This window comes from Symphalangus syndactylus, chromosome 18, assembly GCF_028878055.3.
Source record: "Symphalangus syndactylus isolate Jambi chromosome 18, NHGRI_mSymSyn1-v2.1_pri, whole genome shotgun sequence".
Lineage (NCBI taxonomy): Eukaryota > Metazoa > Chordata > Mammalia > Primates > Hylobatidae > Symphalangus > Symphalangus syndactylus.
The window spans coordinates 59,197,085-59,222,406 of NC_072440.2; the positions used below are offsets into that span (position 1 = coordinate 59,197,085).

At 50.3% G+C, this 25,322-nt stretch overlaps 1 protein-coding gene across 5 annotated transcripts in view; it reads left to right on the forward strand.

Annotated features, from left to right (window-relative positions):
• The window catches only part of TTC28 (tetratricopeptide repeat domain 28), a 755,749-nt gene that overhangs the window by 691,988 nt on the left and 38,439 nt on the right, over positions 1–25,322 (forward strand). For all 5 annotated transcript variants that reach the window (XM_055252441.2, XM_055252442.2, XM_063623363.1 and 2 more), the window contains 2 exons: positions 8,774–8,914; positions 25,132–25,276. In XM_055252441.2, the coding sequence (XP_055108416.2) occupies positions 8,774–8,914; positions 25,132–25,276 (286 nt within the window). The remainder of the gene's footprint in view (positions 1–8,773; positions 8,915–25,131; positions 25,277–25,322) is intronic.

Below are 25,322 nucleotides of genomic sequence, written 5' to 3' on the forward strand. Positions count from 1 at the left end.
ATCTCACTGTGGTTTTGATTTGCATTTCTCTGATGGCCAGTGATGATGAGCATTTCTTCATGTGTTTTTTGGCTGCATAAATGTCTTCTTTTGAGAAGTGTCTGTTCATGTCCTTTGCCCACTTTTTGATGGGGTTGTTTGTTTTTTTCTTGTAAATTTGTTTGAGTTCATTGTAGATTCTGGATATTAGCTGTTTGTCAGATGAGTAGGTTGCAAAAATTTTCTCCCATTCTGTAGGTTGCCTGTTCACTCTGATGGTAGTTTCTTTTGCTGTGCAGAAGCTCTTTAGTTTAATTAGATCCCATTTATCAATTTTGGCTTTTGTTGCCATTGCTTTTGGTGTTTTAGACATGAAGTCCTTGCCCACGCCTATGTCCTGAATGGTATTGCCTAGGTTTTCTTGTACGATTTTAATGGTTTTAGGTCTAACATTTAAGTCTTTAATCCATCTTGAATTAATTTTTGTATAAGGTGTAAGGAAGGGACCCAGTTTCAGCTTTCTACATATGGCTAGCCAGTTTTCACAGCACCATTTATTAAATAGGGAATCCTTTCCCCATTTCTTGTTTTTGTCAGGTTTGTCAAAGATCGGAGAGCTGTAGATACGTGGCATTATTTCTGAGGGCTCTGTTCTGTTCCATTGATCTATGTCTCTGTTGTGGTACCAGTACCATGATGTTTTAGCTACTGTAGCCTTGTAGTATATTTTGAAGTCAGGTAGCATGATGCCTCCAGCTTTGTTCTTTTGGCTTAGGATTGACTTGGTGATGCGGGCTCTTTTTTAGTTCCATATGAACTTTAAAGTAGTTTTTTCCAATTCTGTGAAGAAAGTCATTGGTAGCTTGATGGGGATGGCATTGAATCTATAAATTACCTTAGGCAGTATGGCCATTTTCACGATATTGATTCTTCCAACCCATGAGCATGGAATGTTCTTCCATTTGTTTGTATCCTCTTTTATTTCATTGAGCAGTGGTTTGTAGTTCTCCTTGAAGAGGTCCTTCTCATCCCTTGTAAGTTGGATTCCTAGGTATTTTATTCTCTTTGAAGCAATTGTGAATGGGAGTTCCCTCATGATTTGGCTCTCTGTTTGTCTGTGATTGGTGTACAAGAATGCTTATGATTTTTGTACATTGATTTTGTATCCTGAGACTTTGCTGAAGTTGCTAATCAGCTTAAGGAGATTTTGGGCTGAGACAATGGGGTTTTCTAGATATACAATCATGTCATCTGCAAACAGGGACAATTTGACTTCCTCTTTTCCTAATTGAATACCCTTTATTTCCTTCTCCTGCCTGATTGCCTCGGCCAGAACTTCCAGCACTATGTTGAATAGGAGTTGTGAGAGAGGGCATCCCTGTCTTGTGCCAGTTTTCAAAGGGAATGCTTCCAGTTTTTGCCCATTCAGTATGCTATTGGCTGTGGGTTTGTCATAGATAGCTCTTGTTATTTTGAGATACGTCCCATCAATACCTAATTTATTGAGAGTTTTTAGCATGAAGGGCTGTTGAATTTTTTGAAAGGCCTTTCTGCATCTATTGAGATAATCATGTGGTTTTTGTCTTTGGTTCTGTTTATATGCTGGATTACATTTATTGAATTGCTTATGTTGAACCAGCCTTGCATCCCAGGGATGAAGCCCACTTGATCATGGTGGATAAGCCTTTTGATGTGCTGCTGGATTCGGTTTGCCAGTATTTTATTGAGGATTTTTGTATCGATGTTCATCAGGGATATTCGTCTAAAATTCTCTTTTTTTGTTGTGTCTCTGCCAGGCTTTGGTATCAGGATGATGCTGGCCTCATAAAATGAGTTAGGGAGGATTCCCTCTTTTTCTATTGATTGGAATAGTTTCGGAAGGAATGGTACCAGCTCCTCTTTGTACCTCTGGTAGAATTCAGCTGTGAATCCATCTGGTCCTGGACTTTTTTGGTTGGTAAGCTATTAATTATTGCCTCAATTTCAGAGCCTGTTATTGGTCTATTCAGAGATTGAACTTCCTCCTGGTTTAGTCTTGGGAGGGTATATGTGTCGAGGAATTTATCCATTTCTTCTAGATTTTCTAGTTTATTTGTGTAGAGGTGTTTGTAGTATTCTCTGATGGTAGTTTGTATTTCTGTGAGATAGTTGGTGATATCCCCTTTATCATTTTTTATTATTTATTTATTTATTTATTTTGAGACAGAGTCTCGCTCTCTCGCCGAGGCTGGAGTGCAGTGGCTCAATCTCGGCTCACTGCAAGCTCCGCCTCCCGGGTTCACGCCATTCTCCTGCCTCAGCCTCTCCGAGTAGCTGGGACTACAGACGCCCGCCACCATGCCCGGCTAATTTTTTTTTTTGTATTTTTAGTAGAGACGGGGTTTCACTGTGGTCTCGATCTCCTGACCTCGTGATCCGCCCGCCTCGGCCTCCCAAAGTGCTGGGATTACAGGCATGAGCCACCGTGCCCGGCCCATTTTTTTATTGCGTCTATTTGATTCTTCTCTCTTTTCTTCTTTATTAGTCTTGCTAGCGGTATATCAATTTTGTTGATCTTTTCAAAAAACCAGCTCCTGGATTCATTGATTTTTTTGAAGGGTTTTTTGTGTCTCTATCTCCTTCAGTTCTACTCTGATCTTAGTTATTTGTTGCCTTCTGCTAGCTTTTGAATGTGTTTGCTCTTGCTTCACTAGTTCTTTCAATTGTGATGTTCGGGTGTCAATTTTAGATCTCTCCTGCTTTCTCTTGTGGGCATTTAGTGCTATAAATTTCCCTCTGCACAGTGCTTTAAATGTATCCCAGAGATTCTGGTATGTTGTGTCTTTGTTCTCATTGGTTTCAAAGAACATCTTTATTTTTGCCTTCATTTTGTTGTGTACCCAGTAGTCATTCAGGAGCAGGTTGTTCAGTTTCCATGTAGTTGTCCGGTTTTGGGTGAGTTTCTTAATCCTGAGTTCTAATTTGATTGCACTGTGGTGTGAGAGACAGTTTGTTGTGATTTCTGTTCTTTTACATTTGCTGAGGAGTGTTTTACTACCGATTTTGTAGTAAATCAATTTTATTTTATTTTATTATTCAATTTTAGAATAAGTGTGATGTGGTGCTGAGAAGAATGTATATTCTGTTGATTTGGGTTGGAGAGTTCTGTAGATGTCTTTTAGGTCCTCTTGGTCCAGAGCTGAGTTCATGTCCTGGATATCCTTGTTAACCTTCTATCTCATTGATCTGTCTAATATTGACAGAGGGGTGTTAAAGTCTCCCATTATTATCGACAGTGGGAGTCTAAGTCTCTTTGTAGGTCTCTAAGGACTTGCTGTATGAATCTGGATGCTCCTGTATTGGGTGCATATATATTTAGGAGAGTTAGCTCTTCTTGTTGACTTGATCCATTTACCATTTATGTAGTGGCCTTCTTTGTCTCTTTTGATCTTTGTTGGTTTAAAGTCTGTTTTAGCAGAGACTAAGACTGCAACCCCTGCTTTTTTTCTTTAGCCCAGGCTCTTTTCATCTTAAAAGTTTACTAATTGTCAGTAAGAAAAAATAGACAGGAACTGGTAAGTAAGTCACACGGGAAAGTTTCAAAGGTCTCAGAAATCTAGAGTTCCCAAAGTCTCATGTCTTCATTTTCTGGCACTCTTGCCAAGTGGCTACTGGGAAAAATGAGTGGGCCTTTTCAGCTATTGGCAGACTGGCCCGTGCAAAACCTAGTAAGTGCCCATGGTATTGTCATCTGTGCACCTTTTCAGATCCCCAAGATACCCTCTGCTTCCTGGTTGTAGAATCCCCAACATAGGGTGCTGGCACAGTTAGACCTGGCCTTTCAGAATCAGAAGGCACAAAATGATTATAGGCAGTGGCTGCAAATTTACTAACTCTTGCTTTCTGAAGTTTTACCAATTGCAAAAAGATCCTTGCTTTGAATGAAGGAGCATTTTGCAGCCTTTGATCTGCTCCCACTGGGTGTGGGGCCAGCGGTGTAGGAGCTATCTCACTGCCCTGTGCACAGGAAACTGAAGATGGAGTTTCTCGCCTGTCATTTTCAGCTTCAGGGTCACAATTGGTTGGTCTTTGGCAAATAACTGGTTATCAGTGCACAAGAAGCCTGGAGGGAAGTGGGGAATGGAGACAGAATGAGTTAGTAAAAGGATGTTGAGACATAAATAAAAGTGTGCCTTGTGGAGCTTCAGTTGCAACTGTCAGGGGAATGACAGAGAGCAAGCATGTTCTTGGAGAGATCAGGTGGCCATGCTTGCAAATGAAAATCCTATCTGGAGCCTCTTGCCAACCCCTGTCCCCAAGAACAGGAAGAGCTCTGGCACAGCTCCGAGGTGCTTGATTCATGAGCCATTTCCATCTCTCTGGGGAAAGCTGCATATGAACAGCATTTTGGAGCCTGCCTCTGGTGACGGCATGATTTATATTCCCCAGAGCAGGCAGGATCTGGGCTTCTCACAGGGTACCTGGAACAGATGCTGGCAGGGCAGGTGGGTACCATGAAGCAGCTACTGCCTGCCTCTGGACAGCTCCCTCTCTCCAGCTCCCCTCTCAGCCCTTGCCAGGAGGTATACCTTCCTGCCCTCCACTTAGGCCAGCTTGTATTGACTTTGACCTTTTGCCCTTACTGTTCTCCATGACCATAATAATCCAGACCTCAACCTTCTACCTAACTCCAGGCAGAAGACTAGGGCGGGGTCCAGCCAGGACTCTGGCTGATGGGCAAGTGCCAAGTCAGGCCCCTGAAACAAGAGCAGAGTTCTCTTTTACCCTCCAGAGTCCAGGAGTAGAAAGGGCCCATGAAGGACATCTGAGCCAGAATCCTCAGGCCCAGAGAGCCACGAGGGAAGGAGAAATCGATCGTGTGGCTAGGTCTGGAGGGCAAGACAGGTAGGCAGGGCTAAGGGTCCAGAGCTGTGTAGACAGGAGTGGAACTTCCGTAAGCAGACTAGGAAGAAAAGACAGGCGGAATCTTAGCTTTTGGTGCCTCCCTAGTTTGCCAGTGCTGAGCAGCTGGTGGGCCAGGAGTGCCCTCCTTTTCCACTCTTCCTGCCTTGCCACCCGGCTCATGGGCCCTCTCTCCCTCGAGTTATCCTCTGTTGAGCTATGACCACCAGTTTTGTCTGCAAAGCCAATGTGTCTCTATTGTTTCTTCTCCGTTTCAGATCATGGCCATCAGAGTAGTGGCTAAAATCAGGCCATGAGACTAAATGCTTTAGGGGCTCTTTCTGCACAGCCACTGTTTGTGTATTCACATTCTCATGTTTCATTCCCTTCTCCTCTGTTTCTTTTCTTGCTGTCTCCCCTGCTCATGCTGTACTGATTGTTCATTCAGTCTTTCTGTATACATACATGTACTACTATGTAATGATTTATTTTTCATGTTGCAGAGATTAGCGTGCCTATCTAGCAGCTTCTCAGGGCAGAAGTGTTCCTTCTTTGAGTAATCCCAGCCCCAGCTGAGTGTCTGGGATGTACTGGTTGCACAGTGAGTTTTTGAGGGTTGGTCAGCCTAATGACCACATGAATGAGTGAGGGGCACCAAAGCTTATCTTACTTTCCTGACTTCCTCCCAGGATTTGGGAATAGCAGGATTTATTTTGTTTTTTAAATTAACATACAGTATGTATCAGTCAGTATCAAAACAAGAATAAGAAACCACACAATAATTTGAACAGAGATAGTTTAAGATAAAGAATTGTTAACTCTAATAGAGATTGGAGTAAAAGGGATTGGCTAGTAAGAAGGAAGAACTAAAGGATACTATTCATACCAGATAGTAAGCGCCTTGAAGGCAGCTATAATGTGACTGTCATCTGTTTAGCCCCTGTAGTTCTTACACATGGGTCCTACCCAGTAATCATTGTTGAAGCAATGTGAATTGAATCAGGGCCTATGGTGACCAGATGTGCCATCTCTAGAAAGTCACTCAGAGAAATGGGTGCAGGAGAGTGAGTGTGCTGTGAGGACCGGTGGCAAGGCACTAGGGACTCCTACTGTATAGATACGAGGCTTGTTTTGTAAATGGGAGATTCCTTTATCTATGACATCGCCTGTTTGTTTTTCCCTTCAGTGTTAATACTTTGAAGGGTCAGGAAATAGGAAACAACCCCATTAAGCAGGAGATACTGAGGGCTCAGTCTGTGGCTGACAGTAAAAACAGAACTGCAAGATAATGGAGGCTGATACTGGTCCCAGGCAATTCTTCTCCCCTTTGCAAAGCGCTGAATGACAAGCCGATTTCTCAGCTCCAAGCAGGCAGTTGCATTCACATGATAAATGTGTCCCTGGACAGAGGAGCTTGTTGAGTAATATTTACCAGGGTCTCTGTGAAGGGCCTTCAGCTCCCAAAGGAGCCTTTCAAGCCTTCACCTGCTTGCCTGTTCAGCTGACGTCCATGAGGCAGTGAGAGGAATAAAACCTCTCCAGCATGATGGGAGCTTGGTGATTTGTTTCAATGCTAGACGTTTCCTGGTTTCTCCTAATTCCTGTATTCAGCCCCTCCCTGTTGAAGTCAAACCCCAGGAGAGAAGCATAGAGTCTGTGAGAAGCTTAGAGCCTTTTAGGGGGAGGGGGAGGGAGGTCAGTGAGTGCCACAGATCTGAGCTGGACCCAGACCCAGCTCTACCACCTAATACTCTTTAGCCCAGTTCCTTGGCTTCTCTGAACCTCTGTCACCTTTGATATAAGATAGAGATAATAAGAGCTACCTCACAGAGTTGTCATAGAGATAAAATTAAATCTGTGTAAAAATACTTTGCACATTATAAAATTCTCTCCAGCATAGGTCATTCATTCATTCAGCAATTCCCCATTGCATACCTGCTGCATGCTAGGTACTGCGCTGTGTTCAAAGAGCCATTTCCAGACTGTGAAGGCTGGGAAGAAAAGCAGGCTAATAGCCAGGACTTTACCAGTCATCAATGTGGTTCTGAGATAATTACTAGATGTTTTTATCTGGGTTTTCCAGAGAAACAGAACCAATAAAAGATACACACACACACACACACTATATATGTACACACACACACACACACACACACACACACACACACTAAGTAGATACAAATAGGATGTGCTTGTATATTTATTTATTTATTTTTATAAAGAGATAAAGGAAACTTATTACAAGGAATTGGTTCATGTGGTTATGGAGGCTGAGAAGCCCCAGGATCTGCCACAGCAAGCTGGAGACCCAGGAAAGCCAGTAGTGTAAGTTTCAGTTCAAGTCCAAGCCTGAAGGCAAAAGATTGATGCCTTAGGTTGGTGACAGTGCAGAAAGAGCAAATTTTCTCTTTCTCTACTTTTTTGCTCTATCCAGGCCTTCAATGGATAAGCAGATGAGGCCTCACGCTGGGGAGGGCAGTCTACTTTACTCAGTCTACCAGCTTAAATGGTAATCTCATCTAGAAATACCTTCACAAACACACCCCAAATAACATTTAGCCAAATATCTGGGCACCCTGCAGCCCAGTCATGTTGACATAAATTTAGCCATCACACCAGGGTTGGTGTTCACATAGAGCATTCAAGTTTGCATAGCAGCTTTACATGCCATGTCTCATTTGGCCCCCAGAATGAGGGGCTTAGTTCCCTTCTCTGTCACAGGTGTCGCCAGCTTGGCCATTTGAACAAACGTCCTAAACTCAAATCTCTATGCACCAAGCCTTATTCCTCTCAGTGACAGGAGGTCTGCCCCTTTCCAGAGTCCCACCTGCCGAGCACATTAGGGGCTTGTGACTCTGTCTGCTGCCTGCAGTGCCCTGGTGCCCTCCACTTCTTCACACCGGTCTGTAGCAGGAAGGTCTGAAAGTAGTTTTCCTGTGGGCTTAGAGTTATCTGGGGGCGAGGTATCAGTAAGCATCTCCGCAAGGTCTGAATGTGGTCGTGATGCCTAGGATAGGTGAGGGCTCAACACAGAGATGTGCCTTTGTGAGCCTCAGTTGGTTGGGAGGCATGGTATGGTATGGAGGAGGATGGCTGCAGGCTGGTGGCGCTCCCACAGACACATTTGTCCTGGCCTGGCTGTCCATGTCTCATCAGGGCACAGTGCATGGCTTTTACATTTAATAAGCCTTTTGCCATTTTAATCATGCTGATCAATCAAGGTACTCCTGGGTATTTCTGTTTACTTAAAACACATTGTGAGATGTTCTGTTAAAGTCTGTCATAGGGGAAATATGAATTTATTAATTCAAAAATGGTCACCTCCTCATGCTGAGCTTGGAAAATGGGCCAAATCAGCGGCAGTTCTCAAGTTTGCATTTCCAGCAGTGCCTGCCCTGCTAGCACTGCAGCCACTTGTCAGCATGTTTGTCTCCTCATCTGGAAAATGCCATTTTAGGCTGCATGTCCCCCTTGCCTAGGACAGTACCCAACACAATGTAGGTATTTAGTTACTGTTTCTGGAATGGACTGGACTGCAGCTTGCCCAGGGAGGACTGCCTCACAGCTGCACTTGCCTCAGCTGTATCCTGTGCCTAGTCTGTCATACATATGCTAGGTGCTGAGAATACAGTTCTTATTCAGACACAGCTCCTGCCTGTAGAGAGTTGACAGCAGAGTGGGGGGTGACAGCCCATAAACAACCAACCAGAGTTCATCTTGAGAAGCAGTGGACAAAATAAGTTCAGGAAGAGGGCCTCAGGGACACTGAGGAGGGAGTGGGGTGATGCTGGCATTTGGAGACAATGGTACTAGAGGTTCATTTGGTGACAGAATGGCACAGGACCTCAGAGCTGACTTCCATAGTTCAGCGCTTCCTTTCTCTGATTGGCTTTTTCTGCAATTTTTCCTGCAGGGCCTGTGCCAGCAGTGAGACAGAGAGTGAAGCAGGAGACATCATGGACCAGCAATTTGAAGAGATGAACAACAAACTCAACTCGGTCACTGACCCCACTGGCTTTCTGCGGATGGTTCGCCGCAATAACCTCTTTAACAGGTGCGTGTGGGGCGCTTTCCCCAGGCCCCGTGCGGGGCAGCGTGCTCTGAGCACAGATAATGTGCTTTCAGTGGATGCTCCTTCCGGCTGGTTAGGCTTCTGGCTCGTGTCATGCATTTGCAGCAGCAAGCGTGATGCTTCCACAGCCCCATGCCCGTCAGGGCCTCTGCTTCACAGCAGCATCTCCAGCTCAAGCGAGAAAACAGTGACAGGCTTGACGTGACAATCCTCGTTTGGATGGGATAGGAGTCCCAGGGGATAGTTGGCTGCTTCTTCACGTAGCCTCAGAGCTGACTTTCCAAACATCAGGCAGAAGCCAGAGCAACTTCACATACTTCTTTGCTAGCTTTTGCGGTAACTCATGGGCCAGGTACCTGCGCTGACTTCCTGGCCTGAGATTCAGGGAGGTCAAGGAGAGTGAGAATGCTAGTGCTGTTGGAGGGAGAAACTGGGCCTAGGAATGCACTCATCCAGACCCAGGCTCACCCATCTGTGCCAAGACCTCAGTTCCCTGTCACTTGACCAAATAGGTCTTAATGGCTTTAAGATGAATCGAATTTGAAATTTCCAAGCCAGCACACCCCTTCATCTTTTTCTTAGGAGTGATACCCGAGCTGGGTCCGGATAAACAGGGCAGGCAGTTGGGGTTGAGGGACACCTGTCCCACTGTTGTTTGGTTGCCTGGCAACAACCTAGGAGTACATTTTGATAGACCTCTTTGGAAAGACATCACAGACTCCCTAGGTCCCTGCCACAGCCTGAAGGCCTGCCTTTAAAGGGTTGACCCTAGAACATAGGCGGGAAGTGACTGTGCACTGGGTGGGAGGCAGCCTCTGCTTGGCAGCCCTGCTGTGCAGGGCATTGTGTGCCCTGTCTGTTCCTACTCCAGGCCCTGGTTTCCTCTCATTATTGTGCTGTCAGGGTGACAAATGTGTGTTGACTTTCCCAGGGCTGAGTTGAGTGGGAAGGGAGCCAAGGGCAGGGGATGTAGGAGCTGGCAGCCTGGTTGTAAGGAGGCCAGAACTTCAAGCTAGTTCACCTTTAGTTCCTTCTTCCCAGCCACCTTTACAGGTGTCCCTCATGGCTTTTGGTTTCATGTAGGGATGCAACCAGGTTTGCGGAGGCCTGGGATTGGGCCTGGACACATGTTCTTGCTCTACCAACTTCTCAGCCAGTGAAGGCAGGTGACACTTACCTCTGCCAGGTGATGCAAGCTGTGGTGATAAACTAGAGTGTGAAGAGCTCAGAGTGCAGCCTCTGGCCTTGCCACTCACGAGCTGTAGGACACTAGGGAGGCAGTTTCACTTCTGTCAGCCTCAGTCTCGTCATCTGTGAAATGGGGTTGGCTTCTTACCCTGCAGGGTTCCTGTAATGTGGGAATAAAGGAGCCAGTGTATAAATAACACACTGACTGACTTAATGTGTGGAAGGCACTGAACAACTGGTGGGTTTCTGTTGTTTTGAGTAAAGTGGGAAGAATAGTGCTAAACTTAAATTCTTAACGTGGATGGAGAAACTTTGGGAGGGATGAGACGTCAGTGTGCCTATGCAGCAGCTGTTGGCCATCTTGGGTTGTAGCCTCCCCCATCCTTCTTCCCTTCCTACCTCAAGTCCTTCACATGAGAGAGCTGCCAAAGCAGACGGTCAGGCATCCATGGTGACCTGGATGCAGGCACTCCAGCAGTCAGAAACCAGTTCCCCCAGGACCTCAGCACTATGGAAGAAAAGGGTCAAGCCAGGTATATCTAGGGTCCTAGCTTATCAACCCTGGGCTTGGGGTGGTGTGCACTTTGAATGGTGGAGTGCTCATTTTGGAAAGATGGTTTCTGTCCTTCTGAGCAGCCCTGCAATGGCTCCAGTGAGCACAATGCTATAGATTAATTTGTTGGTTCACTTATACGACACAATCTCCGTCCCCAGCCAGGCTGAGTATTGTGCCCAGCCCTGGGGACTGAGTGGGGAGCAGCAAGGCCCACAGCCTCGGAGCTTGCACCCAGCTCCCTTGGCAAGGTCTGACCCAACCCAGTCCCACCCTCAGAAAAGCAAAGGAATTGAAGGGGTCTCTGCAGACTCTTCCAACCCCGACCCTTTGGATGAGGGAAATAGCCGGCATTCTTCTCGCTTCAATGTGGTAAGCCCTTAAGGCCCAGGAAAGTTTGCAACACTGCATGTTCTCTGGTGCCTCTCTCAGAAGCCAGGAAGGGGGATTCTGGCCTTCATCCACAAGAGAGTGGAGCTACAGCTGAGGGAACCACGGAGGCAAAGGTATCCTTGTTAGAACAGTGCAAACTTCCCTGAAAAACTTTCAGTGCAGCCTCACATCTTATAGCTGAGCACACATAGGCCAGAGAGGAGGGAGATCTGCCCGTGAACAGGTGCCAAAACATCCCTCAAAGCTTCCCTGCCAGCCTGTCCCTGCCCTGCTGTGGGGTCCCAGGCCTCCCACTCTGTCCCGTTTATGGCCAGGGATCTGGGCTAAGAGTGCACTGGCTTGTGACTGAACAGAGCGGCTAGAAGTGGCTTTTCTGCGGATTGCTGATAGTGGCTAGCATTTGCAGAGTGCTCATACCCTGGAGCCAACAGAGGTGATGTGGAAGCAGCCATGTGTGTAGGGCCTTGTGTGCTGGAGCAGTAAGGGCTCCCCTCTTCAGGGGCTCTCTAGCTCAGTGATTTTATGGATTCCTTGGCCCCGTTGTTCCTGGGTGGTTTGCTGGACTGATTTGGCAATGAGGCCTCTGTAGCTAATGCGAGTCAAGTGAGAGTTGGCTTTAGGTTTTTCTCCCTTGCCACTTCAGGAAGTGCTGTTTGTTCTGCTGTCATTTTTGAGGTCTCTGCAGTCACTATTTTTCTTCTTGCCTATTGGCAGAAAACACATTTGCATTTTGAACCCAGGGTAGGCACTGCTATTGAATGAAAAACAAAGATCCTTCTCTTGGCTAGCACCCTGACCTTGGTGTGAGCCCCAGAGGGCAGAGCAGCAGCCCTACTTTTGGGAGTGACGCTGAGGACTGGTAGGCCAGCACATGCATGTAAATGTCTGTGTGTGTGTCGGGAGAGATTCTGTGGGAATGTACGTATGTATTTGTATGTGCAGGGTTGTATTTGTATGTGTGTGTTTGTGTGTGGTGTGTATATATGGTATGTGTGTATGTGACTGGACCTGGGTGAGTCAGCAGATCACATTTGCTGTAGAAAAGAGAAGGAAGAACAGGACAGGCTTTTGACTGCATCCTGGATCCTGGACTACAGAGAGTGCCTTGGTATTAAGTAAGGTGCACCCATCCAGAGTCATTTAGGGCCAGTATCCCAGAGAAGTTTCCTGACTTCTGTAAGCCACCATTGGTGCAACAAGCATCCTAGGTCTTTAATTTTCCACGTTATATCTGTGTGTGACACAATGTGGAAAGGGACTTTCTTATTGTCCAGAGAGCAGTGACTAGAGCCAAAACAGAGGACAAAGAAGTAAGTCTCCTTTTTCTAAAGAGAGGTGCACAACAGGGCCAGAGCCCACCCTCGGGTCTCTGCAACTTCCCTCCAGTGCCCTGCGGCACACTTCTGGTCTCTCATTGAAGACTGGATAAGGAATCAGCAAGAAAGAACCTCAGCTTGGTTGGGGGTCCTTCCAGAGAATCACCAGCAAAAACTGGGGTCCTGCTAGATGGGGAAAGAGGCCTCTCCATCCCATGGGCCCAGCCTCCATGACTATAGAACAGGGAGAAAAGAAAGTAGGGAGGATGCTAGGTGGGAGTGGGCCGGCCACAGTGCTCAGCGTGCCCACATTTAACGTGGCACAGGTGTGTGTGTGTGTCCTGCTGGGTGGGTCACATGGGCCCAGCACCTTACTGCTTCCCCACCCAGAAGGCTGTCTGCTGGGCAGGGACCTCAGCCACACATTATGGAGTGTGCAATCAGTGGCAGAGTGGAGGGGTTCTGGGGGAGCCAGAGCTGTTGCCACGTTGAGGGGTGCAGAGGAAACCCTGCAGAGCTTTTCCCTGCCCCCTTCCCCCTCTGCCCTCAGCACCTGAGGGTCAGGCCCTGAAAGTGGAGAGGCAGTAGTGCTCCCAGAGCCTGCCCTGCCCTCCAAATCCATGCATGAAAGCCTGGCCTGCAGTGGAGGTGGGAGGGAATGCAGTGACTGTAATACACAGGAGGACTTCCTAAAGGCGCGGGGAAGAAAGTGTCAGCAGGACAGTGGAGAGCAGTGACTGGAGAGGACAGCCATCTCCACGAGGCCAGCCTGGCAAGTAAGCTGAGGCCTGGCACACGTGTGTCCTGCTGTGTGTGCGTCTGCATGGATGTGTAGTTGTAGTTCTTTTTTTGTTTAGAGACAGAGTCACACTCTGTCACCCAGGCTGGGTTATAGTGGTGCCATCATAACTAACTGCAGCCTCAAACTCCTGGGCTCAAGCAATCCTCCTGCCTCAGCCTCCTGAGTATCAGGGACCACAGGTGCACACCACCTCACCCAGCTAATTTTTTAAAATTATTTTTTTGTAGCAAAAGTGTGTTGCTATGTGGCCAAGGTTGGCTCAAGTGATCCTCTCACCTTGGCCTCCCAAAATGCTGGGATCCTTGTGACTGTCCGTGTCTGGCCAGGCTGTGGTTCTTTATGAACATACATGTGGGCCACCCTGCTTTAGGGCCATACAGAGGCGTGCTGCGGCAGTGCTGCAAAAGCCCAGTGTAGGCAGGCCATCTGCTGATCACTGTCTCCCTAGGTCTAGGCCTTTGTCTGTGGTGAGGCACACAGTGCAGAGGAGAAATCTTGGGCTCTGGGGCCAGCCAGACCTTGATTTGAAACCTGGCTCTGCCCTTTGTTAAGGTGACCTTGAGCTTTTTATGTTTGCTTACCGATAGTTACTAGGATGCAATAAGGGTAATGATGACTAGATCAATCCTGCTGTGTAGTAAGTAGTTTCTTTCTCTCCCCACCTTGAGTCTGAGGTTTCTATGGCACCAAAGCCTGTTTTCTGAGGGGTGAATCAGCCACTCAAAAGATCCAAAAGATCAAATCTCCACCAAGAAACTGATAGATTGATGCTTCTTTCTGCTACAACCTCTCTCAGGGCCACTGGAAACACCTTGAATAAATGCAGAGTGATGACCCAATCTGCCGTCAGCTACAGCTATAGCCCTGGCTTTGAACCCCCAAGATTGCATACCCAGCTTTCTGGCTGGGGTCCTGCATCTCTGTCCCCTGCTCCTTGTTGGCACCTCTTTGGCTTCTGGCCCCAGTAAGGAGCTGAGTGTTCTCTCCATCTCTGACCTCCAGGTCATCTGTGCCACATTAAATGTGGGCATGTAGAGCATGCCATGGCTGCCATCCATCCATACTCACCTCGCTGTGACTATTCTGGGCAAGGATCTTCCCTGCCAACAGCTGCTGCAGCTGTTGGTTCCAGTCACCAGGCTTTGGGCAGGAACCCCTGTCCCGTCCCTGCCTGTCTTGATGCCTATCAACAGCCTCAAATGGTTGCTGGTGCTCAGCAAGGTGAATTGCCCCAAGTCTGCCCGCTTGTCAGTGGCAGAAGTGAAATCTGCCCCTCACTGGATATGACTTTGTCCCTCACACTGATCCCATTACCACCCACCTGGGACAGGCTGACGGTCATCACTGTCCCCCCTCTGGCTGGGGCACAGTTTGGTTTGTGTCCCTCTCTTGACAGGAGTCACAGGAGCTCCAGTGGGGTTGGGTGGAAGTGTGAAGCTTGGCATCTGAGTACTTCACAGTCCTACCCTGCCATTCTTCCCATTTCCTGTTCCATTTCCCCCCCCACCCTCTGTCCTAACCCAGAGGAACCCCAGACCTGCCCATTCACATCTCAGGGTCTTCACTTGGGTATGGGGACATGGCCAAAGAGGGCTTTGCCCTGAGGCACTCTCTCAAACACAGCGTCTTTCACAAACCCATCTTGGATTGCCCCTACTGGAAACATTTCTCCCTTCTCTAAAAATTCCTGGTGCTTTATCTGCGGGTAGGGAGCCACAACCTGGCAACTTGCATTTGTCACCTGTGTCCACGCCCTCTCCCCTCCCAGGCTGTGCAGTCGCCCAAGGCTCAGTCACTTCTGATTTATCTCTGTATCCCCCAAGGAGCCTAGCAGGGTGCCGTGTGTTAAGTAGGTACAGGCACGGAAGGAAGGGAGGAAGGAAGGAAGGAAGGAAGGAAGGAAGGAAGGAAGGAAGGAAGGAAGGAAGGGAGGGAGGGAGGGAGGGAGGGAGGGAGGGAGGGAGCAAGGGAGGAAGGGAGGAAGGGAGGAAAGGAGGGAGGGAGGGAATTAAGTAACCATAACAACAGCAATAACAAAGATGATAATGACAGCAGTGCGCATCTGCTGATTACTTCCCAGCACTCAGCACTGTGCTAAGTGCTTTACATGTGTTATCTTAGTCAATCCCTACAGCAACCATGAGGGGTACTATGATGACACCAAGGCTTAGAGAGTTTAAGTCAGTTGCCCAGGGTCTCACAGCTAGAAAATGACAGAGCCAGCATTAGGAGCCAGGTCTGCCAGACTCCAAAGACAGTGCTCCGGCCCCACAGGCCCTCATCCATCTAACTCCCTTGCCAAGTGATCACCATCTTTTGCCTGAATTCCTCCCGTGACAGGGAGCTTACTACCTCCTGAGGCAGCGCATTCTGTCTTCAGACAACTCTGACTAATCCAGCTCTGGAGGTTCTCTGTGAACAAGTGAATTCGACCCCACAAGTTTGTTTTCAGGGACAGGCTTGGACCCACAAATTGCTTGAAAGTGCAAAGTCCTTTGGAAGGAGGTTTTGCTGTGTTGCTGGACATGCATCAGCTGGGCAGGCTACCACACACAAGGTTGTCTTCTTCTCTCCATCCCTGAGCACTTGAGAAGCCCACCCCAATGACTGCCTAGCTCGGGCCTTTGTTCTGATGTCTGAATGGGGTCAGCAGGAAAAGCCTGTGCAAGGCTGGCCTGGGCATCAGGTTCTTTTAAGGTGAGCATCTCCAGGCTTGGCCCTAGAGCCTCATACTCATTACAGTAAAGAGCAGATGGCCACAGCACAATGCCCAGAGTGGGCAGAGGCCAGGCACCACCAACTGCTGCCGTGGCTCCTGCAGGTGGGCAGGTGCAGACCCTCTTGATGGAGGCATGTGCCACAACCCTTAGCCCAGGCAGGGAACCTACCATGGACCCAACATGCCCAAGAGAGTCCAAGAGCAAGGGGAGAGAAGCCATATGCAGCTCCAGACTCATTCCTGGGCTTGAGAGGAGCCAGGCACTGCTGGAAGAGCCAGGGTCCCTGCCTGCGCCTGCCCAGCCTTGTGGCTCTTCTCTGGAGGAGCAGCCAGGCACATGGCAATTAAGGAGGCGAATAGGTAGAAGTGCCCGCAGCTTATTGCATAAGTACTTAAAATGCAGTGTTCACCAGGTTCACCTCCCAGAGGAGACAGCCTTTCGTGTGAGGATGTTCATGGAGGGAAGTCACTGAATGGTTTCAGAATCCTGTTTTTTAATTGAATTGAGGCAACTCTGGTTACTTGAATATAATGTATTTGCCAATTAATTTTTCCATTAATATCTTAAAACTCAGGTTCAAATCTCAGGCCAGCTACCTCAGAAGATGCAGCTCAGTTGAGAGCCCCAGGGGGGATTTGGGAGCATCCTGGTTAGGGCTCAGTTGAGAGAGGAAGGAGCCAAAGGATTTTCCAGGTAGCTTGATCCCAGCAGAGCGGGAGCTACACTCACGGTCTGCCAGGTGCAGTCCTTGCCTGTGAGGCAGGAAGCTGCAGCCCAGAGGGGTTGAAGGGCTCACCTGAGTGAGTGTGAGCAGATGAGTGAGTGAGGGGCAGAGGCAGGATTCCCCCCAGGGCAGCCTGACCACAGAGCAGCACAGAGGGGCATGGTAGGTGAACATGCGCAATAAAGACGTCCTGAGAAGGTGAGGACCGTGTGTCTGATCAGAAGAGAAATGACAGGGCTGAGAAATGGCAGCCACACCTTGAATGAGCCGCCACCACCGAGGACCCTCCCTGACCCCTGCAGAACTCTGACCTGGGGACAGTCTTCACAAATGGCCCCTGGACTGGTGCTCTGTGCAGTGTCTGCCTTTCTGGGATAGAGGGCACAAACCAGATGAGGCAGATGAGGGTTCAGGGCCTGATGCCACACAGCACCAGGCCTTTGGCTCCCCAGAGAGCAGAGGGCCCCCCCTCAGGCCACAGGCTTTCTGCTGCCTGACTGCATGGAGTGGTGGGGCCTTGCCCCTGATGTCGCTGCCTTAGAGGAGATGTTTAACCTTGCATCTTTGTTTACTCATTAGTAACAGTGAACAGGGCTGAGGGCTGGAAGAGGATGCGAGTGGTGTACTTACGTCACAGCCCAGAAGATGGCAGGGACCCACCTGGCCCTGAGATTCCATGTCCATACTCTAGAAGATGCCCCCTATCAGTTTAGTTCCCTTCTCACCCCTCCCTTCCGGCCATCCTAAAGATGTCATGGCTAGATGTACCCTGGGGTGAGCGTTCCTGGCCCTATGTCTAGACAGACCATGAAGGAACCAAGTGCCTGGTGAGGAATTAAGCCCCAGAGGAGCAGGAGGACGGGACACAGAGAAGAGGCAGAAAGGAAGACACTCCCAGAGGCCTCGTTCTGCCACCTGTGTTCAAGCGTTAAGATCAGACGCACACATGTGAGCACACATGTACACAGCTGCTATCGGGCCTTGTTTGGTCCTCATCAAATTGTGAACTCCAGGAGGGAAAGGACCAAATCTCCCTGTTCACTGAATTCCCCCCCTGCAGCTCACCCAGGGCCACCAAGGAGGCACTTAACCTGTGCTGAATGGGTGAATGAGCACCACCTTTCTCTTTGGTGCCATGAAGGGCAAAGCCTTCCCTCGGGTCGCCCCTTCATGCATTCCTCAGGCGGCCCCCTTCCTAGCTGCCCCTTCCCAGGCAGTCTCACAGCGCTGCCCCCACGGTAGTGGCTGCCTCTGGGTCGATGTGTGTGGAGCAGACAGCCCCAGCCAGCCAGTGAGGCTCTTCGAGATTGCACTAAGCTCTAGCATGCTTGTTCCCTCTTCCCAGCCATCTGGTCAGCCCTACTGCAGAGACAGGAGGGCCAGAATCCTAGGGCTAGGTGGGCCCCCGCCATCCTGGTCATCTTCAGGCTTGAGCCAGAGCCCTTTTCTTAGCGTTCACTGAGGGAGAGTCAATCCCCTGTTTCTTCATCTGCTGACCCCATGGAGACGCTTCTCTGCCAAGGAGGCAGTGCTGTGTTCTTCATGTGGGAGAACTGATTCCTCAATGCCAGACTGCTGCAGAAATGCTGCCTTGGAAGCCAGGTGAGGGGTGACAGAGCAGAGTGGGTTGAGGTGAGAGCCTGCCTCGCACAAGGCAGGGCGGGCAGACTCCACAGGGAGGTCTGTCCGGTCCCAGCTGCCTGAAAGAGCTTGTTTGGCCCAAGCAGAGTGGGTGCATTTCACTCTCCACCTCAGAGTGTGAGAGCCTGAGAAAGCTCTGTGTATGTGCGTGTGTGTGTATGTGTGTGTGTTGGGGGAGGGGGATTGCCCAGGCTGCTGTCTGCACCGTGAATTAACTCCCCTCTTTAAGCCGAGTGTGGGTGGGAAGCCAGGGAGCAGCTGCACACCTGGGCAGGCTCATACTCACTCGTGGGCACTGCTGCAGCACAGACTGCCCAAAGGAGTGTGAGCAGTGCGCTGGCTTCCTCCTGCCTCAGGAATAGAGCCCTCCCTGAAGGGGAGATTCACGAGCAGTGAGGGCAGCCCAGCCCAGCTGGCGTTTGTCATCATTCCAGAGACATGAGCCACGCCCCTGACCCCTCCGTCCCTTGGCTGCTCTTCACAGACCCTCTGTGGCCTCACCTCTCTCTGCATGCATGCTGGGCTCTCTCCTTTTCCCGCCACCACACAGACTGTGTGCTTTGGAGAAAATGAAAATGTTCCCGAAGTAGGTTAATAAACGTCATCTGAAGAATAAACTAATAAAGACAATATGAGGTGAGAAGATCCTCTGCTGAGAGCTAGGCTGTCAGTCCAACTGGGTCCCTGCAGCCACGGGACAGGCTGTGAGAAAAGTGAGCCGGTGCCACCTGCTGGAGGCCCGGGGTGGTGCAGCTGTGAAGCCCAGAGCCACAGCCCCCAGGAGGGGCCACCCACCGTCACACCACCTTTAGGGACACAGACACTCACCTGGCTTCCAAGGCAGCACTTCTGCAGCAGTCTGGCATTGAGGAATCAGGTCTCCCACATGAAGAACACAGCACTGCCTCCTTGGCAGAGAAGCGTCTACATGGGGTCAGCAGATGAAGAAACGGGCTTGACTCTCCCTCAGTGAAGGCTAAGAAAAGGGCTCTGGCTCAAGCCTGAGGAGGGCACAGCAAAAGCCCCTATCCTGCCAAGTGGGAGGCCTGATGCCCTGCCAGCCTGGTGGCTTTGTGCAGGTCTCTTTCTCTCTCTGGTCCTTGGTTCCTCGTCTGAAGAGGAAGAGTGACCTCATAGGCCCTGAGCCAGTGAGGCTGCCGTGGCAGGCCTGGCTGTGCCGGCAGAGGGGTGCATGTGTGCTCTTCTCTGGGCTGCCTTAATTCCTAAATGGGCAGCATAGCCCCTGCCGCGGCTGATGCTCCTGCCGCGTGGGAAGCATGTTTCCACCCCTTTCAAAGCTCCCATTCTAGCAAGCGAAAAGCACTCTTCTCCAGAGCCCAGAGAGCTGAGGCAAAGAGAAGTCAGCCAGGGTGAAAGGCCTGTGGAGATCAGAGCAATACTATATATACTCTAAAGTGCTGCCCTGGGGAGCCCCCGGCCCTCTGTGGCCGTTCTTCTATGAAGCAGTGAAGGACTAGGTTGTTGTGACAGTGCAGGAAGGTGGATGGCAGAGAGCAGGTCATCCCTCACACTCCAGTGCACACCTGTTAGCCGCTGTGAGCATTCTACCACCTGGGGCTCAGAGCCCAGGGTGCCTGCTGCCAGCCAGCTGTGACTCTGAGGCCCAAAACCACGCCACCACAAGGACATGTATCAGCAGTGCCAACTCTTCTGGGCAGATTACAACACCAGAAAGCTGAGCCTGCACCCTAATTGTCCCATGCCTGATGCCCACACAGAGGAGACATGGGAAGGGCTGAGGTTCAGCAGAGGGGTTGAGGGCTTGCCTAGATAGAAGAGATTTTTCATTTCCTAAAACCAGAAGTTCCAGTTCGATTGATCATCAGTAAAAAAAAAAATAAATAAAATTAAAAAAAAAAAAAACCCTAGAAGAGGCCCTACAAGAACTTTAGCCCAACCCTTTATTTTACCAGCAAGGAAAAGAGGGAAGTAGAAAGTGACATTCCTTGCCAGAGTCACAGCTCTTTGATGACATGTCTAGGCAAACTGGTGGTCCACTCCCAGCTGTGAACAGTAAGGCGCAGGGCTACGGAGCTGACTGCTTTGCTGTTTTGATCTGTTGGGAATATATCTTTATGCAGATCTCTAGGCAGAGGTATCCCAGTAAGATAGCTGCAGTAGGTTGCTTTAACTGTTGCAGTGAGAACAGAAACTACATGTGAAAGGGAGCTCACCCTTACCAGCTCCCAGCAGTCTGCACAAGGCAGCAGCAGCACTAATGATGGTGGAGGCAAGGAAACCTCGGGTCCGCTTATGCAACCAGAGAGGGGCTGTGACCTGCCACATCCTGTCCTCTGAGTCCCAACCTGACACCCTCCTACCATGCGCACCTCTGGCGGAGGGCTCCCAGGGTTCAAGGGACCATCAGTAGCTCTTGGCCTTGGTTTCCTGCCTGCCATCCCCCTGGCCCCCGACTCCCATTCTCTGCCCCTGAGCCTATCACTCCCAGGGCAGTTCCCCAGTGGGGACCAGCCACACGTGGCTGCTGTCAAGGTGGACCAGGGCCACTAGCGTGGAGAAACCAGAGGCAGCTGCTGCCTGAAGAGCTACTAAGGAAGAGGTGTGGGCAGGAAGGCAGCACTGGGCCCAGCAGATGCAGGCCTGCAAAGGCTGCTGCTGCGGGGCCAGACGGCAAGCCACAGATGCCTCCTGCTCAGGGAGAAAGTCTTGATGGATTTACTTTGACCTCAAATCACGGTTTCAGGTTGGTTGGTTTTTTAGTTTGTTGTTTCATAATTACCAACTGACTATTTCTAGGCTTTTGTTTTTATTTTGAAAAGGATCTCTCTAGGGACAGGTTCCCCCCCAACACACACACACTGAATAGCAGCACAGATGAGAGGAGTATTCTCAAAGGACCGCCTGCCTGAGTGCAAGGGGCCCCGTGGCCAGGTCCTGCTGGGCCCACCCAGACTGGGCTGGCTAGGGTCAGTGCCCAGGAACTGTTGCTCCAGAGATAGTTGGTCTATGAGCTGCCAGGTTGCCAGAAGGCCAAGGTGGGAGGCTGAGAGCCAGCACTTGATGTGGCATCTAGGGGGGCAGAGGCCAGCAAGTGCCAATGGGGCACAGGTGGGCTTGGCGGCCTGGAGAGAGCAGGACAAGGTCAACTTTTGGGCAGGGGGTGCCCAGCTGAGACTCAGAGGCAGAGCCTTCATGGAGCTTGGGTACCCTGGCCACCCCATTAATCTCTGGTTCTTAAAGAATCTGCACTGCCTGGGCACATACCCAGATGGCCTAGAGAGGGTCTTCCAGGAAATATTCCCAGATCAGACAGGTGCCTTGAATGGCTGCGTGTTTCCTAGCCCTGGTCAAAGATTCCTGACTGGCTTCCCAACTGAAGTTAGCCCAGGGTGAGGGTGGCATATGGTCTGATCATGGCTACTCTGCAACACAGCCCTGGGGATGGGGGGGAATGTTCTCAGGAGAGGGGTGTCAACACAGGTGGCCTCCTTATGCTCATCCCCTAGGAAACAACTGGTAGCCTGGGGAGAGGAACTTCTTGATCAGGCAAGCCTGGTTGTTTAAAGAGGTAAGAGGTACTGCTTCTCCCCATAGATAACCCCAGAGCCTCTGCCCAAGCCCATCTGGCCCACTTTCTTCAGCCTGCATCCCCAGCCCTCTGTCCACATGACTCCCCACACTCACTGCCCCAACGACGCCAGTCTCTATTTCCCTATGTTGTTCCTCTGTTGGAATGACCTCCTCCACTTTGTCCAGGCAGGGTACCACCAAATCATCCCTTGTAGCCCAGATCAAATGGTGCTGTCCCAAAGAGCCTTTCCTCAGATCAGCCGACCAGCAGTGGGAGTCAGGGACTTGTCCCCGGTGCTGCCCCACCTCCATTGGAACCCAAGGCAAAGGTCCGTGGCCTGGGTGGCACCCATGGTGCCTGGCACATCATGGGCAGTGACACATGTGGGATGGGTTAGCGCCATCGGGCCCCTTAGATGCCTCTGGCATTCATGGCATTTTCAATAAAAAGATACCACCGCCATTAGCACTTAGGGCCTGGAATCCACAGCCCGGTCTCTGCCCTCCCGCCCCAGGCCTGTCTCTAGCTCACATGCCCAATCCTTGCCTGGCTGTCCACGCGCTGCAGCTATCCTCTCCAGCCCCCACACTCCCTTCCCCTAGGTGACACTGCCCCGATTGCAGGGCATGAAGTAGTGCCCAAGGCTGGGATTCGAGCTCAGCAGGTCTGTCCACCACTTCTTCCAGACATTTTCCTCTTTTGAATTGCTGGCCGGCGTCAGACTCCAGCCTTTCCCTGGCACTTCCTTGTGTAGTTCAGCATTGCCAGTAGGGGTGCCCTGCCAAGATCTCCAGGGACTTCCCAATCTGACATCTTGTGCTCCTCAGGGAGGGGTCAGATGGGCCGGGTGTTTGGTTCTGATTTGTTGGAGTAAGTAGCCAAGCTTTGGAGCAGCTGAAGGAATTCCTGGGTCTCCCTAGACAGCTGGGGCTGTCCTGAGAACTCCCTAGAGCTGGGGTCTCTTTCTCTAGTAGGAGCCTTTTTAGATCAAAGCCGAAGGCCCTTGAGGTTTGTGGAGTGTCCCCATCAGTCATCTTGAGGACCTTGGGCCACAGCACTGTCTGGGGACATGGCACTCCCCCTGGTCTCCCCCAGCTGGACTGATCAGACTCAGGCACCTCAAGTTGGGGGTACATGAGCCCACAGTCCAGGCCATCATCTAGATTGTGAAACTTGAGGTACACAGGAAGAGGGTACCTAGTGCTCCTGCTGCTGCCCGTCTGCTCTCTGGATGGCAGCCTAGGCTCTTCGGGGCCGTGCTCCTTGTCTGCTGAGAACACGTGTGTATGGTAACCAACAGTGCCGTGACAGACACCGCGTGTCATGCCAAAGCGTCTCCTGGGGAGAGCAATTTGGTAATCTCTCCTTGAGGGGAGAATTGCTCTTTGCAGTGTATTCTGTGGAATTAAGTGAGCCTCTGAGTGTCACTCCAGGGTTATCTGTGCTTCACTGGCTCTGATGGCAAAGACATGCTGCAGCCCTCGTCACTTGTAATTACACGTTTCCAGAGTGAGTGAGGCCAGGGAGCGGACGTGCGTGGGCTCCCTGGCCCTCCAAGTCCTGCTGCTCTGCTTTTCTCTCACAGGCACCAGGCTGGGGGCTGAGGGTGCTGAGAGCTTGGCTTGGCACGACCCTAGAATTTAGGTCAAGTGGTGCATTGCCAAGATCACTGGGAGGAGTGGGAGAGAGCTAGGGGTAGAAACCTTACCTGGAAAACACATCACTGAATCTTTCAAATAATTTATTTTGATGTCACAGCTCCTGGCCTGGACCAGCAGAGAGGAGCAGCCTTCTGTGTTTTTCTTGGGCAACAATCTAGTTGCTGTCACTACCAGTAGCCAGAGTACCTACTGAACCTCAGCAGTGTGTCTGGTTTAAGGCATGGTCTTTGCCCTTAAGGGTCGTAGAATATGTAGCAGAAACTCTTAAACTATGCACAGTGTCTGAATTGAGGTTAAGAGATCACTGATGGTGGGGTGTGGTGTCTCACGTCTGTAATCCCAACACTTTAGGAGGCCGAGGTGGGAGGATTGCTTGAGCCCAGGAGTTCAAGACCAGCCTGGGTAACACAGTGAGACCCCATCTCTACAAAAAAAAAATTTACAAATTAGCTAGGTGTTGTGGTACATAACTGTGGACCCAACTGCTCAGGAGGCTGAGGTAGGAGGAGCACTTGGGCCCAGGAGGTTGAGGCTGCAGTGAGCTGTTTGCACCACTGCACTCCAGCCTAGGTCACAGAGCAACACCTTGTCTTTTTTTTTTTTTTTAAAGCTATCTCCTACAGGAAGGATGAGACCTTGTCTGTTTCAAAAAAAAAAAAAAAAAAAAAAAAAAATCACTGTCCAATAGTCAGGCACAGAATGTCACTGATGGCTGTGCTGCGGCCACAGTGGACAGGCCATAGGGCAGATGCTGAGAGGATGCGCGTGGGCAGCCTTGTTGCTGCATTGGAAATGGACTCGTTTCCCCTCCCTGTACCTCTTCTGCTCACTTGTGCATTTTGTCCTCTGTAGGTTCCCAGAGACTATGCCAGTGTCTGGCAGACAGCCAGCGCTTGTGGAAAATTTTCCAAATGAATTAGTGAATGAATGAATCAGTGAATGCTGTCATCCCATGTGGGAAGTATGAAGCTTGGGGTCCTTGGGGTTAAAAATGCTTCCGTATTAATAAAACTGTGCCTGGAAACATTGTAACAGAAATTTAAAAGCGAAACAAAACTACACAGCCATACTCAAACCGACCCACTCTGCAGCTGCTCCTGGTCATAGCATCTTCCCAATGAGGCCATGGGGCCAGGGGTTTCTACTGCCTTGCCACAGAGCTTGTGCTGGGGCTCAGGTGGGTGCTCAGCAGTTGCTCTGAGCCCAAGGTGGGGGCCGACATGCTCTTTGTCCTGTCTGCAGCCCCCACGTGGTACATTAATTGGCATTGGGGCACTGTCCTCATGAGCTTGGTGGCTGTCGCTGATTCCTAATGGTCCTCACGTTTGCCTGCACACAATTGCTCCACACAGGATGTAATTAAATCCTTTGAACAGCACTTAGGGACATTTGATTATGTAGAAAAACTCCATAGAAATGTAAGCTGTTGTGTGCAGCTGGTTTACCCTGTGGTTTCTGACAGTGCTCACTGTAGTGTGAAAATTACCTGAAAGGGAAGAGAAGGGAACAGAGCTGGGAGGGAGGCTGGCGGGGGTGCTGCTGTGAAGCCTCAGCCTACCTTCCATACAGGGGCATGGCTGGGAGGGCCAGGGTGAGTCTTTGCCTGTCTGAGTGGCCCTGATTGATCCCTCGGCCCTTCCCTCCCCAGGAGCTGCCAGAGCATGACGAGCCTGTTCAGTAACACTGTGTCACCGACCCAGGACGGGACCTCCTCTCTTCCCAGGAGGCAGAGCTCGTTCGCCAAGCCCCCACTCCGTGCCCTGTATGACCTGCTCATCGCGCCCATGGAAGGGGTAAGCACCTCCTGGGGGCACGAGGCTCCTCCGCGTCAGAACACAT